At 46.0% G+C, this 16,240-nt stretch overlaps 1 protein-coding gene across 1 annotated transcript in view; it reads right to left on the bottom strand.

Moving 5' to 3' along the window:
* The window catches only part of HGSNAT (heparan-alpha-glucosaminide N-acetyltransferase), a 2,225,524-nt gene that overhangs the window by 340,482 nt on the left and 1,868,802 nt on the right, over nt 1-16,240 (bottom strand). The window contains exon 15 of the mRNA XM_069637664.1: nt 4,958-5,035. Coding sequence (XP_069493765.1) covers nt 4,958-5,035 — 78 coding nt within the window. The remainder of the gene's footprint in view (nt 1-4,957; nt 5,036-16,240) is intronic.

The following is a 16,240-nucleotide window of genomic DNA, read 5'->3' as shown; positions in this document are numbered from 1 at the left end:
AGATAGAACTTCATCCCATCCTACTGTCCTCCCAGTCCTCTAGCTTCTCTTCCTTCTCCACACCAACGCTCTCCCGTTCCTGTCCTAGCTTCTCCCTTTTATATACCCGCTTCATCCCTACCTTTGAACTACGTTGGTCAACTACACTCACCTGGAGTGCTTCTCCTCAAGTCCACCCGAGTAGGTTTCTTTCTAGTCTGCTTGAAGTTTCCTAGGTTCCTGAACCAGCCCGCCTTCAACTTTGACAGCATGCCAACTTCATCTAATATCCTTATGATCCAACAGGAAGTCAGACACCAACACCAAAACAGCTGCCTCAATACCGGTTCTTCTCATCTTTGGGTCTCAGAGTCTTCCTCTCGCCAAGGAGGTGCATTTAACCTTGGAGGGAGTTTGACCTATTGTACACTGCTAACTTTGGAGTTTTCCTTTTTCAGACCGTCTTAACCTCTGTCTAGATCTTACTTTCTCCATGCTTCCAATGATACAAGATAACTCCCGACCAAGGCCACAGCTTCCTTTTTCGTCCAGTTTTCCCTTTCTGGCAGTATCACAGTGGGCAGTGTGACGGTGTCACATATGGGGAGGCCATAGGAGGGCACCAGGAAATTCTCGGGGCAAGGGGAATTCATCAGTATCTGATATAGTCCCTGGAGGTGGTATAAGAGGAATTTCCTAGAGCTTCCCCAGGCCCCCTGTTTATACACAGCAGTCACCTCATCAGGGAGACCCCCTCCTCCCCACCCGCAGTACAGCAGAACAATGAATGTACTGTATGCAAGCTGAGGGAAGGTCCCCCAGAATGAACCCTTTGAGGGGGATTGTATAAGGAGGCAGACACCCAGAGACTATCAGGAAAGATGTGTAAAGAATACGATGCATGCTAAGTGGCCAGCTTCGCCCGGGCTACATCAGTGAGTCGGTATCAGGTAATATTATCCCCATATATATGGTCGCCGTAAATAATATCGCCGGGAAAAGGTTGTGGCAATATTATATGGGTGACCATATATATGGGGACGGGCAAAAAAAAGAAAAAAGAAAAAAAGAAAAAAATTAAGTTTGGGGGTTGCGGAGGGTGTCCCCCGCATGTTCCATGCAATAATGTTGCCACACAAAACGGCAATTTTTCGGCGATATTTTTGCATGGCAAGATTTTTGTGGCGACATTATTGCATGGAACCAGTGAGTCTGCATGTGGAGTGAAATTTCCTCGCTGGGTTCACTTTTTGAAGTTGAACACAGATCGGAGTTAGAGGAAAAGCAGGTTGTTTGCAACGATGGAAAATTCATGCACTATATCTCATCAAGCAAGTACCAGCAGCATTGGGGGCATATGAATCTGGAACCTGTTTCTACTGACTGCTATGATACTAAGGGACCGACAACAAAATTGGTGGCCAGCCTAAATAAAGCCCTATGGTTCATAAATGAGGGAACACAGGTGGCACAGGTAACCATGAGGCATAAACAAACCCAAGACACAGGGTTAAAAGGGGAAATGCACTCATCAATCAGAAGAATTATTACGACAATTAGAGCTGGTTGATCATTATACAAATATTTAATAAATGGTTAGCCAAAAGTAGGTAAGAGTGCTGAAGCAATTTTCTAACTCCTTGCCGCTCTACCTACAGAGAGCAGTCAGAGAACTATATAGTCCTACTTTGGATGATGCTATTCAAACAGCAACAATCAAACCAATGAGCAGGGAAATCGGTTGTATGATTATCCGAGCGGGTATAACACTAGGGAAGAGGAACCCAAAGACAAAGCCATTGTATTATTGGTGGCCTAGGGGCCCAGTCAGGGTGACTCTAAACTCCCAGTAAAGGTAGGAGATCAAGCCACAGAAGATTTAGCATTTTCAGGCACAAGGCAAACAGCCTAGAGGTGCATTCTCAGGAAAGTGCTTTTTGGTGAAATGGTTCAAATAACTTGCCACTTTGGGATAGGTGATATCTCTGAAAGTTCATTTTGATCTAGATGCTGATAGGGAAATGGTTATAGTGTAAACCACCCTACTGCCTGGGTTACCAGAAACTGTTGTGGTGGACACGGACTACCCCAGATTTCACCAATGCTAACTCTAGCAAAGAATCTAAATAAAGAGGAGACTTGGGAATCCACCTCAACTTCAGACCACAGTAATCCAAGTTTACAGAATTGGTCACCATTAGATATGGCCAATGGGGTATAGAGGTTGTCTCGCTATTAGAAAGACCCTGTACATCGGATCCTTGAGCCAAAGTTAGGGCCAAAAACTATCTGCATAGCTAAACATTCTGGTTATTACAATCCAACTTTTTCTCAAGGAAGAGGTTTAAAAAAAGACGAGGGGATCAGAAATGGGAGTAACTAGGGCAATAACCTCACTGTCACAAAGTCAAGCGGGGCACGCAGGAAAGGGGAGGGGGTACTGTATGTGACAAGGTCACATTGGTGGATCCTCCAGTGGGACATTAGGAGGCTCTGGGGAATAGGGGTGCCCACAGGATAAGGTTCTGCCCAGAGGTGATATACAGGGGATTCCCCAGATCCCCTCCTTACGTCCCAGCGCTACAAGCCCAATGAGATGAGGAGTAGATGATGTAGCACCCCTTCCCAGGTGCCATGGGATAGGGGGAAGATATGAAAGTGTAACGTTGGTACATTCACAAATCCTTTCCCAAGTCGAGGGGCCTTAATAATCCACCATCATCGCAAGAGGGCTAGCGAAATCCCAATCCCATTAATAAACAGTAATGGCCATGATTGAGGGCTCCACAGTCAGAGAAGGGTTCATGTGGCATGCTGAAAAAATACTCAACACACATTTGTGAGCCGGCACAGCATTTATTTGGTCTTGTGGCTCCCTCTGCCAGAGCAAAGCTCCCCGGTTGTATGTCAAGACAGCTCATGGTCCACCCAGTTAGGCAGGCAGGACTTCAAACTCCACCTCAGAGCCACACAGAAAACCAGGCAGTCCCACACGATTTCAAGATGTCAAAATGGCATACAAGGCTTTTAAAATCTTAGCCAAGGCTAAGCATGGTGTAATAAAATTGAATCCAATCACAAAACCAGAGGAAATTATAACAAGCAACTGAGAGGGAGAACCAGTACACCTGGGAAAGCACTTAGTGACACAGGGCACAGCGAATCAGGAGGCAAGAAGATCAGAAGGTCAGAAGAGCACCATCCAGGGACATTATTCATTGATCAGGTTAATCAGGTGTATTACTACTGGAAGACAGACTGAACTACTGACCAGGAGCATAAAGGAGAGAGAGGGGTGCAAAAGGAGAGGACCATAAATCCAGAGGGAGACTTTCCAGTCTGTTGAGCGATATATTGAAGATTGTGACAAAGACCAGTTCTAAAGGGAGAAAAAAGCTGAAAAAGTGTACATAGGTCTATTTTTCGGATGCTGGAAGAAACCAGATCTAGAAGAATAAAGAGTAAAAACTGGCTATGGACTATATATCTCAAGCCTGGACAGGAGCCAGAGAGAGATGCAATGGGACCTTAGCCCAGGAGGGCAACTGAAGGCAAGAGGGGGGATAATATCCATGCTCAAGTCTGTACCCAAAAGCAATGGGGGAGCGGAATACTTACTGCTAGAAGTACATTTAAAGGTATCATCTTAAACCCTGAATGGTGGCCAGAGGGTGTATCTAAGCCAGATCTGTTCCACAAACAAGGTGGGGGTGGCATTTATGAATTCAAGCAAGCTGGCACTGTATCCCTGAAACTTATGATTTTGAACTAAAAAGTAAGCTGGAAGGTACATCTCTGAGACTGTTCTATTAGGGAATCCTGAAAGAACTTGTAATCCCTTGGATAGATGCTAGAACAATTTATTGTAAACCAATCCTGACATCCTTAATAATAGTTTCATGTTCACCAGGAGATGATTCTTAAAGGCAGGGAATCAAAAAAGAAAGTCCCCTCCACCCTATTGTCAAATTCCTGCCGCTCGTTGGGTTATCCATCTTGACACCTTTAGCACAATTATCCCTCTTGAGTCTTACAGGAATATATAGAACATGAATGCATGTTCTGTTTTTTCCATAATAAAGTTGGTACTAATTCACACCTGCAATTAGGTGTGTTGGTCTTTTCCATAAGCCAGGTGATTTTTTGGACTAGTGTCTTCTTTGTTCTAGTCACGGCGACCATGTGGTTTAAAAACAAATATGCTATGTTTACCAGGCTTTGTGACTGTGCATATAGCATGCACTGATTACTGAGTAGTTGGTTAGGGGAGAACAGTTTGTCACACCTGTAAATTAAGTGAGCATTATGTTTTCTCAGCTTTCACTGCCCATTCCGGTTTCTTGCTGGCAACCCATTCACACTGCATACTCGCACACATTTCTAATTATCTTATTTAGAGGGGTTATTCCAATGAATATTTCTGCATTGAACCTGGACTAATTGTGACAGCAGCATCAGAGGCTACGCTCTATAATCTTTCTGTTGGAATGGAAGACTACCCCTCACTCTGATGTCAGGTAAGCCTTCAAGTTACTAATCTTCAGAGACACAGTCATCTGGTTCACATTTTCAGTGACATGATGCCATATTCCATTAGGCATTTCCATAGTCCCAAATAAAAGTAACAAATCATATGACCACGTAATACTGTGGTATTGTGAACTCTGATAGCAGATTACAGAATAGATGCTTTTCTAAACTGTAGGACATTGGTAAACTCCTGAACCGGCATTATACATCCAAGTGTACTATTAGCTAATTTGCTACATTTACATTCTGTGCATTATTTGGGGAAAGGATATATAGATATCAATTTTAAGGTCCTAAATCAAGTTAATAATTCCCTTTTTCCCCTATATATCTAACAAGGGCAAATCATCTGAACTTTAAAAAAAAAGTTATTTTAACATCATTTTTTAAATTTTAGCCAAGTAACAGAATGTATCAAGTACATAGAAAATATTGCCACATCACTTACCATCACAATACTCCAAATAAAAAAACGAACCATGATCTGTTTGTGAAGCCTTTTATAAACCAAGAGTGTATTTCCAGCCTGCATGACAAAGAATAAATAGATAATAAATTAGAATAATTTGCAGTTAATAAACACAACCACTCAAATGTGTTTCAAACATGCAAAGGACTAGCAACACCAAATAAAAATAGCAAGGTTGAATGAAAAGCATCAGACCCTAGCTCCATGGTGCAGCATGGTGTCTCACATGGGCCTCTAAATTCATTCCACTATTAAGGGAACCCCCCAGCCAAGGAGCCCTGTCATGTAGGTTGTGATTGAATATGTGGGAACTACCATTCCAGTACAGGGAAATGCAGGACCTCTAACAAACCAGCACTGGGCACCCACAGAATGTTCTATATGCCTCGAACAAGCATACAGTCCACACCAAGCAAAGAGGACTAGCGGAGGAGTGATGTATGCAGAAGAGGCATACACGACCTTGGACTAAACAGACATAAGTTAGCTGCAGAATGGTGATCTGAGATGTGTCCCCCAGCGTCACCACTGACCCCCCCAACTGTTGTCAGGGATCCCCCACTTTTCCACAGCCTCAATGGGAGGCATGCTAATTAGGTACCTGCGTCTTCAAACTCAGGGATTAATAACTTAAGGTTTGAAAGTTCACCCCAGACAGTAAACTCACACAAAATGCAAGTAACAGAAACCCGTGTGTACTGAGCACAAGCATAGAAGTAGAACTTAGTCTGTCACCTAATGGATCCCATAACAATGACGAGTAGGGATACAAATCCACAATAGTGGCCCATACTAAAGCATCAGAGGAACGCAGAGTGTGGAGTGAGCTTCCTGCTTCCTTTACGAGTCCCTCCCAGGCCCTGGCACTCCTTGACCATGGATTTCGTCACCGATTTGCCCCGGGTCCGGGGCTTTGATACCTTGTGCGTGGTCATCGATTCCTTTTCTAAGATGGCTCATTTCATTCCCTGCAAGGGCATTCCCTCCGCTCCTACACTGGCCAGGCTGTTTTTTGAGAATGTTTTCCGTCTCATCGGGCTTCCTTCGGTTCTCATCTCGGTTAGGGGTTCCCAATTTACGTCACGCTTTTGGCGTGCTCTGACCAAACTACTTGGTATGGATGTCCGGGCTGATACATATCAGCCCGAGATGGACGGCCAGACCGAAAGGCTCAACCAAACCTTGGAGCAGTATCTACGCTGTCTAACCTTGCAGATGCAAACATCCTGGTTGAGAGTGCTGCATCTCGCGGAGTTTGCATACAACAACGCTGTGCATTCCTCCACGGGTTTCTCCCCCTTCTATGTCCGGTATGGTCAGCACCCCCGTGTTTACCCTTTACGGACCTACCATCCTCTGTCAACCCGGCTGCGCTGCTTGTGTTAGGGTCCTGTCCTCCATCCACGCGCAGGTCTCGACCCACCTCGTCGAGGCTCAGGCGTCCATGAAGGCACAGGCGGATAGGAAACGGGTGATGGCCCCGTTGTATTCCGTGGGGTCCCGTGTCTGGTTGTCTACTCGTCACTTACAGCTGGTGGGTTGCCGCAAGCTTTTGCCTCGTTTTGTAGGACCCTATGTAGTCACCTGAGTTATCAACCCTTTGACCTATCGTCTTGCACTATCTCCCTCCTTAAGCCCTGTCCCGCTCCTACGCGGCTTCGTGCCCCTGTGGCTCTGGTGTCTCTGTCCGCCCCGGATGTGTTAGAGATCTCTGCTATCCTGGGCTCCCGTGTCTGTAGGGGTAGTCTTCAGTACCTTGTGGACTGGTCGGGGTATGGCCTGGATGAAAGGTCCTGGGTCCCTGCTGTTGATGTCCATGCCCCCCGCCTGGTGACACGGTTCCATAGGGACAATCCTTCGTGCCCATGGGGTCGTGGGCCTTTGGGTGGGGGATCTGTCACGCGTTCCGCACACTCACCCCTCAGTGTTCCTAGTGTTCCCCCTGCCCGTCCTCGCACCTCTATCCCATCCCGTCCTCTTGCCCGGGTTCCGGGACTCAATTGTGCTTTCCCCGAGTCCCCATGTGCCACCGCGCATGGTTCGACATGCTGCCTACTCGCGGAGACGCCCGTTCCACTGGCGTGTCCCATGGCGATTGCGAGACCGGCTTCTTCCGCGTCATATGACCAGCATCTCCCACTCACGTGTTTCTAAGTTACCTCACGTGATGTGGTTGCGGCTCATGTGACCAGAAGGTAATAGGCAGCGCCGGTATTTAAACAGCCGCATCGCAACACTTTGGTGCTTCACAGCTGTTTATCTGGACACCTGTTCGGCGCTACACTTATTCCTTCGGATTACTTGGACACTGACCTCGGATTACTCTACGGACTGCTATCGGATTTCCCCTGGCTTCTGGCTCTTGCTTCATTGGATTTCTTGTTACGATTCACGGACTGCCTTCTGGACATTCTACTTCCTGAACCCTTTGGTACTATGTTCCACTCAGCTTCCTTGTCCGGATTCTGGCAGCAGGTGGGCCCGGCATGCGCAGCTCAGTGTCATCTACTGCCTGCAAAAGGAAACAGCCTTGCTGGGTCCCGGAACCTCCTCTATAGGTGCAGCAGATGCTCCATGGCCACTTATTGGTAAGCCCGTTCCACTTCCTTGTTATCTGGTTTGTTATTGCTGTCTTAGGCTTGTTACTTAACCGGTGCTTTCTTTACAGTGGTTCGGGATTCCCAGAGGTCCACGGTTCCGGAAGATCATCTCCCACCTGTGGCCTCAAAGGTTGTACAGAGAGTGATTTAGATTCTCTCTGTACGGCACTTGTGGACAGAGGACTCTTCTGACTACAAGACAGTCAAGACACAACACTCTACAGCAATAGAGTTGCAGTCATTTTAACAATGAGAGACGCGTAGGTGTGCCTACTGCTGTATAAAAGGAACTGTGAAACTGAAAATGGCGTAGCAATCAGGAGTTGGAGTAGTGTAGTACAGTGAAGAATAGTGTGTGAGGAGGGAAGGAGTGAGGAGTAGCTACAGAGGAGCAGTAACAAGGAGGAGACTAAAACAGCAGTAGAAGTGTGAGGAATGGAGGTGAACGAAACAAAGAGGAGCTGTATGGAAGAGAGACAATCACAAAGAGGGAGAAAAGTGGAAAAGGTGCAGTAAGGAAGGAGAAGAGAAAACAGACAAGAGGATAATCGTAAATGTGACCAAGTCCACTGCCTGATTCCAGAACAGTGACTCAGGGAGCTGGGTGCCACCCACGTCAGTAGATGTTGAGCCTTAGGCAAGTATATGGCAGATCTCCTGGTCTCTCATCAATTTCATTTCACTAGACAGAGGGAAATGTAAAGATACAAAATATGTAAATTACTGTAAACATAACATTTTTCCAGGTTGGAAAAAATAATAATATATATATATTTTGTGAATATTCATTGCTAAGTGCCAGAATAGAAGGCCATAAATGAGTATGTTTTAGAAAAGGAAATTTGACGAAAGCTTCTACCAGAGTACAGCTATATGCATTATAATTCATTATAATTCATTGCTAGGTATCCAAACAGCTGGCAGAAAAGAGCATTTACCTTATTTCAAGGGCCAGAAGAGAACCAGATGAAATATCTGGTTCGACAGCAGGATTACAATTCTAATGTTCATTTGGGGCCAAGAAATAGCTGGTTACAAGACTGTCAAGTGTACAGTGGTCCTCGTATCTGTATAATAGATAATTGCGTGAATCGTAATGGATATGGCAAGCATATTGCTCTGAATCTACAGGCACATGAAAGATATAGTGAGGAGTTACTATGTTCATACCTTTTTCGGTGTAAAACCCCAATCCTGACCGCCACTTAGTTGGCATGCTATGCCAGCGACTGAAAGACGCCATTTTGCCCACGTATTTAACTACGGTTGGATGCACCTGGACGTCCAACATCATATGTACTATGTTGCATCCAGCGGAGTATTATCAGCCACACTGGTTTAGGTCTGAGCTCTGCTAGTGCAGAGTAGAGAGTGGCAGTGGAGAAGTGTATCAGATCAGTGCAGATTCTCTATAATAGTCGCAAATAGATAGCACTGTGCTTGATTTTTTATTTTATGAACCAATACTGCAATCTACATGTGACATGATGTGTAAAATGTCAGGAGACACTACACCAATAAAAACATAATAAATGTGTCGATACTTATTCTGTTGTATTGATATTTATATAACCTCTTTGTAATAGAATAAGAGTCTAGTGTAAATAATATACCAGTCTACCGACTTCAGACTGATTATCAACTAAGCAAACAAACTTTTTATATAGTAGATAACAGATGCAATTGGATTTCTTTGGTTTTTCCATCTCTATTTGTTTTAAAATGGAAAATCCATTTCTGTTCTCTATATAGTAGCACTGCTGTTAAATTGCCCCTCTTATCGTAGGTCTTACTTGTTCTAATACAGTCGAAGACACACTTACAGAGTGACCCAGTCAATCTCTTGGTCCTCACACAGGATTTGTGTTTAATGATTCTTTTTTTATGGCTCTATTGGTCATGCCAATGTACATCAGTTTTCATGGACACATGATCAATTAGACAACCTTTTTTTATTTGCATTTATTAAGAATTTTTCAAAAACAAAGGGAAAGACATTACAAGGCGTTGTTCAAATACCAGCCAGATGACTTACAAACACATTGAGCTTTGCACCATAAAAGTTGAGTCCTAGCTGTCCAGTTAAGTGTCTCCTCCACCCCCTTCCTGTCATCTCACTCCTCCCTCCCATGCTGATATATTTGCTTAGATATTACACGATAGGTTCAACAAATAAGTCCAGTATCAGTTGTCTCAAGATTGTCTGCTTCCTCGTGGCCTCCTCAGAGCCTCATTGTAGGTCTCACTCAACATAATGTTCGAAAGGGACTCCCGAGAGGAGTGGCTGTGGGAGTCCTATGTACTATCACATATTAACAATTGCTCTCCGGCATATACTTGGACACAAAGTCTCCCCAAAGTATATCACATTGTGCAGATTTGGAATGCAGAGTCTAAGTTATTGTTTCCATAATACAAATATTCAATGCTACGTTAAATCCATTCACTTTACATGGGGTACATTCTGATGTCCACTTAATTACAAGAGCGGCATGAGCTGCTAATAAGAGGTGCGCAGCGATGCCCTTAATCCTTTTTCTTTCGTCATCACATTGCTCAAACCCAAATAGGATAAGAAAGGGATCTGCAGTCCTCAGAATTCCATCTAGATCCCTGATCCATCCCAGTACACCCTGACCCAGGGGCATCCCCACCACATGTGCCAATAGTCCGCAATACCTCCACATTTACACCAACATAACAGGCTCATTGATTGGGACATTTTAAAGAGCCGATGGGGGTCATGCAATAGTTTGATCGCATGAAGTTTATACTGGCTTGATATGGATACCCGGGGTGCAGCCCTGCACATCCTTGCCCACATGACTGGATTGAGTGCCTCACCCAGGTCTTTCTCCCTTCTACCCTTTAGGGAAAGTGTGGATCCCTTCCCCGCCTCGATCAATTCTCTATACATGGCAGATATTAATCCTTTCATCTCTGTTCTAGAGTTCAACAGTTATTCAAAAGGTGTGCGTTCTCTACTTCCATTCTCTTTCAATATATCCTTTGTCAGGACACCTTTAATCTGCAGATAATGGAAGACAGGTAGGGGGACCAGGCCTAAGTGTTTGCTCACTTCCTGTATTGTTATTAAAGAGCCCTCCTTCCACAACTGGCCCACCCTTTACAGTCCCGCCTCAAACCAGGACTGGAACCTCTCTGGGTTGGGTATGTGTTCTCTAATGCCGGGGGCCCACAAGTGACTCAAAGGGGATGGCCATGTGGTAATACAACGCATGTCACTACTCTCATTCCATATGTCCCAAATGGTCCCCAGTATAGGGTGGTCCCTCAATCTTTGTAACAATTTGGTTCTAGGATCCCACAACCACTCCGAGACAGTCGCTGGGGTCAAATAGTGATTATCCATTGCGACCCATTGGGGTTCCTTTTGATTTCGCAAGTGGGGGATCAAGATTCGCCATTGGGCAGCTTAATAATATTTCCTTAGGTCCGGCAGTCCCACTCCTCCCTTATCTTTAGGTAGGGTCAGGCTGTCATAGGCTATTCTCGGTCTGTTTGCCTGCCAAATAAATCTTGTGATAGCTTTTCTGACCTCATCAAAAAGAGTTTGGGCGTTCGAACCGGGAGCATTTGAAAGGGATATAGGAAGTGGGGGAGGCATACCATTTTGGGCAATTTTTCCCTTTTGGCAAGATCAGCGTGAAACGGCAGGAGGAGGGGGGGGGGAATTGGCATCATAAAGTTTGTTAACATTTCTTGTGATCTATATTCCCAGATATTTAAGCTGGCTCTTCTCCACAATGAGACCTAGTGGGGAGAGTCTACTCAGATCTCCCTGTGTGGTTTCATGCAGGGGGAACAATATCGACTTTGATTTTGAAGCCGGAGAGACACCTGTATTCCTTCATTAGCTGAATTGCACTAGGTATAGAGGACATGGGGTTCGAGACGTGCAAAAGTAAGTCATCGGCATACAGAGCTACCTTATATTCAGTTGCACCTAATCAAAGCCCTTCCACCTGGAGGTCCTCCCTTATTTTGTGGGCTAGGGGTTCCAAGGAGTGGGCAGAGAGTATGGCCGAAAGAGGGCAACCTTGTCACGTTCCCCTCCCTAGCTGAAACCAGCGTGAATATTCACTGTTTACAAAAAACAAGGCTTTAGGGGACGTATACACTGTTTGGATTCCTCCCCTGAGTTTCAGACCGATGCCCACCTTCTGAAGCACTGTCATCAGAAAGCCCCATTCCACCATGTTGAAGGCCTTCTCTGCATCGACCGACAGAAGGTCGGGGTCATTGATCATTTTTTGGGATGCATTGATCAAGTGTAAGGTCTTCCTCATGGTGTCGGCACCTTGTCTACCAAGTAGGAAGCCAACCTGATCGGCATGTATGAGGTGAGGCATGAAGACCTCTAAGCGGGCCGCCAACATTTGAGTATAAATCTTGCCGTCAACATTCAATAACGATATGGGGCGGTAGGAGCCGCATTGCTTGGGGTCCCTCCCCTCTTTGGGGATCAATGAGACAAGAGCCTGCACAAAGGAGTCAGGAGCCTTCCCTGTGTCAAGGATCTCATTAAAGAGCTCAACCGTGAAGGGGAGAAGGGGGAGGAGGAAGGATTTGTAAAATCCAGCGTTACAGCCGTCCTCGTCTAGGGCCTTGCCTAGTGTGAGCCGCTTGATCGCATTTTCGACCTCTTCCCCTGTTATTGGGCCTTCCATGCCAAGGGATTCGTCATGCGAGAGGTTTGGCATTTTAACCGAGGACAGGTATTCATCAATCTCTGCCGAGCCAGGGTGGGCCTCAGATCTATATAAGGTCTCCTAATATGCAGCAAAGGCCTCAGGGATTTCTGCACTCGTCGCAGTTTGAGAATTCTCCTGGTTCTCTATTTCCAAAACCCTCTGGTCGCGCATTCTGACCGCCAATAGGGCGTCAGCCTTATCTCATTTTTCATAGAACTTCTGTCTCAGAAGCTGCAGCTTCCGGACAACTGAACCATGTTCCAGGAGACGGAGCTCCTCCCTTTTCCATTTTGCCTCCAACATTTTCTCCACATTACCACTTTCCTTCCCCCTGGCCGCCTCATCTAAAAGAAGAATCTCACTCCTGAGTTTGTTCTCAATCAGGTTCCTTTCCCTTTTCTTAAGCGTGCCTTTGCTAATCAAGATTCCTTGCCAAGTCGCTTTCCCAGCTTCCCACACAGTTAATTTGGAGACCTCCCCTGTGTTGTTCAGCCTGAAATACTCTGTAATCTCCTTCCCCAACTCGGTTTTGAAAACAGGGTCCTTCCAGAAGGTTTCATTACATCGCCATCTGCCTCCCCGCATGGGAAAATCTTCCCAGGTAATGTCAGTTGTAACCATATCATGATCCGACCAGGTGATCGGGACGATTTCGGATCTTTGTGCGACATTGTATAATCCCTCTGTCAAATATATGTAGTGGATTCTGGTGAACGTATTGTGGGGGGTGGAGTGAAAAGTGTACCCCTGCTCGTTAGGATGGAGTTCCCGCCATATGTGCCTTAGTCGGTATATATGAAACATTCGCAACTTCAATGTGGCCTCTCCTGCTGGTTCTCTCCTAACTGGATTACCTTATTTTCTGTCTATGCTAGGATCTGCCCACATATTGAAGTCTCCGCCGAGGAGAACATGACCATTGGCCTCTAACATGATTTTCGAGATAGTCTTAGATAAGAATCTGATTTGGCCTGAGTTGGGGGAATATACCGTAGCAAATGTTATGTTCACCTTGTCCATAGAGCCCCCGACCAGCAAGGCGCGCCCCTCTACGTCTGCCCATGTTTTGGTAGCCGTGAAGCCCAGCCCCTTCCTAATGAGTATCCCTACTCCCCGCTTCGTTAGAGGCCCAGAACCCCAGAATTCAGATCCTGTACACGCCCCTAGGAGTTTTCGCTCCTCTCCCCTGGCATACTTTGTTTCTTGCAAGAAGAGGACATCTAGCTTTGCCCTGCAGAATTCTCGATATACTAGGGATCTCTTGGTTAGAGAATTGAGACCTTTGACATTCAACGTTCCAACTCTAAGGACGCCCCTTTTCTGTTGATCTATGTGGAGCACCATTTGAGGTCAAATACATTGAAACATGTAGTTTTACAACTCCGAGGAGGCCGAGGCCCTTTGGGCCCACATCAAGATTCTGTGAATCTGAGACCAGCAGTGTGTGTGTTCATTCGTGTTTCAGTGAGGAGTCAATGCCCGACCCACCCCCCTGCCGGCCCCTCCCCCCTACCCTCTACCCCCATCCCCAAGACTAATTTCCCCTTGGTGGCGTCTGACCCAAATCAGTTTGAAAACACTGATCCGATATCAGACCACCAGTGAAGACTGTTACCTCACGGTCCCTTCACAAAGAACACCTTCAATAACATTTGAGCCCCTCAACCATATGCCCCACCACCCCATTCCAATACAAAACAATAACTCTTAAAAGGATATTCGAAATCTTGAGCCTCCGGTGTCTTCGCTCTCAACACAGTTTGTCCCGAGCCCAATTCAGGTATAGTCCGGGTCAACAGGGATCCATCAAATCAGTTGCTTATTTTCAGTGTGAGACGAGCTGGTGGCTGAAGGAGGGCACACGCCCGTGTTCGGGGGCCCAACCCTTCAGTGGCAGAAGAGGATCCTATCCAATGACACCGGGGTGCAATGCACACTCTCAGTGATGGTCTGCTGTGGTCTCTGCGATGCAATGAGCGAGCACTTGTTAGCCAAAGAGGTGCGTGACTTCTGGAGAGACCTCTTCGGCCTGCAGTTGGTGCTGGTTTCGTCGGGGGCGATCACTGGACCAAAGGGGCATGCACTCGTTGGATATTTGAGTCTCCTCGAACTACATTGGGTGCAAATCTATATACCTCTGGTGTGGCCTGGGGTGCGAATTGTTTGCAGGATGATGGTCGTCGTAATATCAATGTCAAGATTTGCATCTTGTGATTCCAGAATGCTTCCAGGAGAATGTGTCAGTGCTAGGCAGAATAATATGCAGTACCCTTTGGGAACACTACACACAATTAGGACTACACGTGACAGTACAATTTCACCTTTGGTACAAGCCTGTACTACACAGTTATAGTGGTAGCAGTAGCCGAGCAGCCAGACTTATCTCAAGAGTAAGTGAGCAGTACAAATAGTTACACAAAGGACAGCAATTACTATGATTCAGGCAAACACTGACTCAAGGTTTCTAAGTAAAAGAATATATATTTATTTACTCAACAGTTGTATAACATTTCACTATTCTAAGCAAGTTAAGAATCACAATCATAAATACACCACACCACTTCCCTTAAATTCCAGACAAGTTAAGCTCACAAAATGAAGTGGGAGCAAAATGGCACTCCAGCAATTTAAAAGGGAGGAAAAGACAAAGTTATTAGAAAATTAGGCAAACCCAACATGTAAGTACTCAGGGCAATTGAACAAGAGAGACTGCAGTCAGGAGATCACCTGGAAAAGGTTTAGGGCCAAAGTCTATGGGTCGAAAGTCTTTTGCTCAAGATCACACAGTTCAAGGTAGTTCGCGGTAAAGTTCGTGGCACAGATTCCAGAGGAGCTTGGTTGGTAGAAAAGTTAGTTCAAAGAGAAGAGACGGACAAGCCCTCAGTTTGGAAAAAAGATTTCAAACACTTTCCCTGCGGCTGAACGAAACTGACAACCGGGTTTGCACAGTAACTTAAAACGGAGAGGGAGCTGTAGCTGAGGCAGATGTTCCTGTTAGTTCCTGCAGGCTCACAGTTCCTTAAGCGACTGTCGGACTGACGCGAAGAAGGAAGACTGGAGGGTTCTGCGCCACCCAGGGAAGAAACCAGCAGCAGAGCAAAACAACGAATAAAAGGTGCGCTCCTTAAAACCCAAGCAGGGTCCGACCTTCCTGGCTATCCGGCCCACTGTAGCTCTTTACAGCGAATTCGACCAGAGGAGGGGTCCTGGCTTGTAGTTTGGGCGAACTGGTTGGTTCCACCAGCTCAAGGGAAGAAGTGTCCTGGAGGATCTTCTCTGTCGTCGGATTCTGGCGATACAGACGTGCAGCAGGGCTTCACCGGGCGGTTCAGTCGTGGTAGGGGTCCTCTTCTTCCAGTTCCTCGTTGGTTCTTTCGTCCAAGTGGCGACTCTTCTCTTCCAGTCCCAGAGACCTACTTTTTATGCAGTTTTCCCCCATTCATACAGCCTAGCTGTAAATCACAGAGCCGGGTGGCTGGCCTGGCAAGGCCAGTCCTATTAGCCAATCAGACAATAGTGCTACTTGCGTTACCAAGGGAACCCATGGCAGGGGTCCGAAGATCCCTCCCTCAAATCCTGCCTACCTAGACTATCAGGCACCTTAAGGAGGGCTTCTGTGCAGAAGCCCGCAAAAAGACAGCGAACAAAGGAGTCATCCCTGGTTTGGCGCACAGAAAGAAACACAAGGAGACTTTAACAAAAAGAAATGGCGAATAAACCCAGCCGGAACCAAAATAAAATGTATTTGCTCAAGCTGGTTTATGTTTGAGGCTAATATAATACCCTCAAACAATACCGCGTTTATATAATATAATCGCGGTAGAAAAGTTAGGGTAGATACCACTGCCACCAGCCAAGTCTTAATGTTAAGGGAGCGAAACAATGCCTCAAGAGGTACAGACAAAAAGGGATAAGAGTTAACCCTTTCCAATACTCCATGTAAAATG

The sequence above is a fragment of the Ambystoma mexicanum genome, chromosome 14 (assembly GCF_040938575.1).
Source record: "Ambystoma mexicanum isolate Mex_15411 chromosome 14, UKY_AmexF1_1, whole genome shotgun sequence".
Taxonomy (NCBI): Eukaryota; Metazoa; Chordata; class Amphibia; order Caudata; family Ambystomatidae; genus Ambystoma; species Ambystoma mexicanum.
The sequence above is the reverse complement of the archived record's forward strand: the minus strand, read 5'-3'. Positions and strand labels throughout refer to the sequence as shown.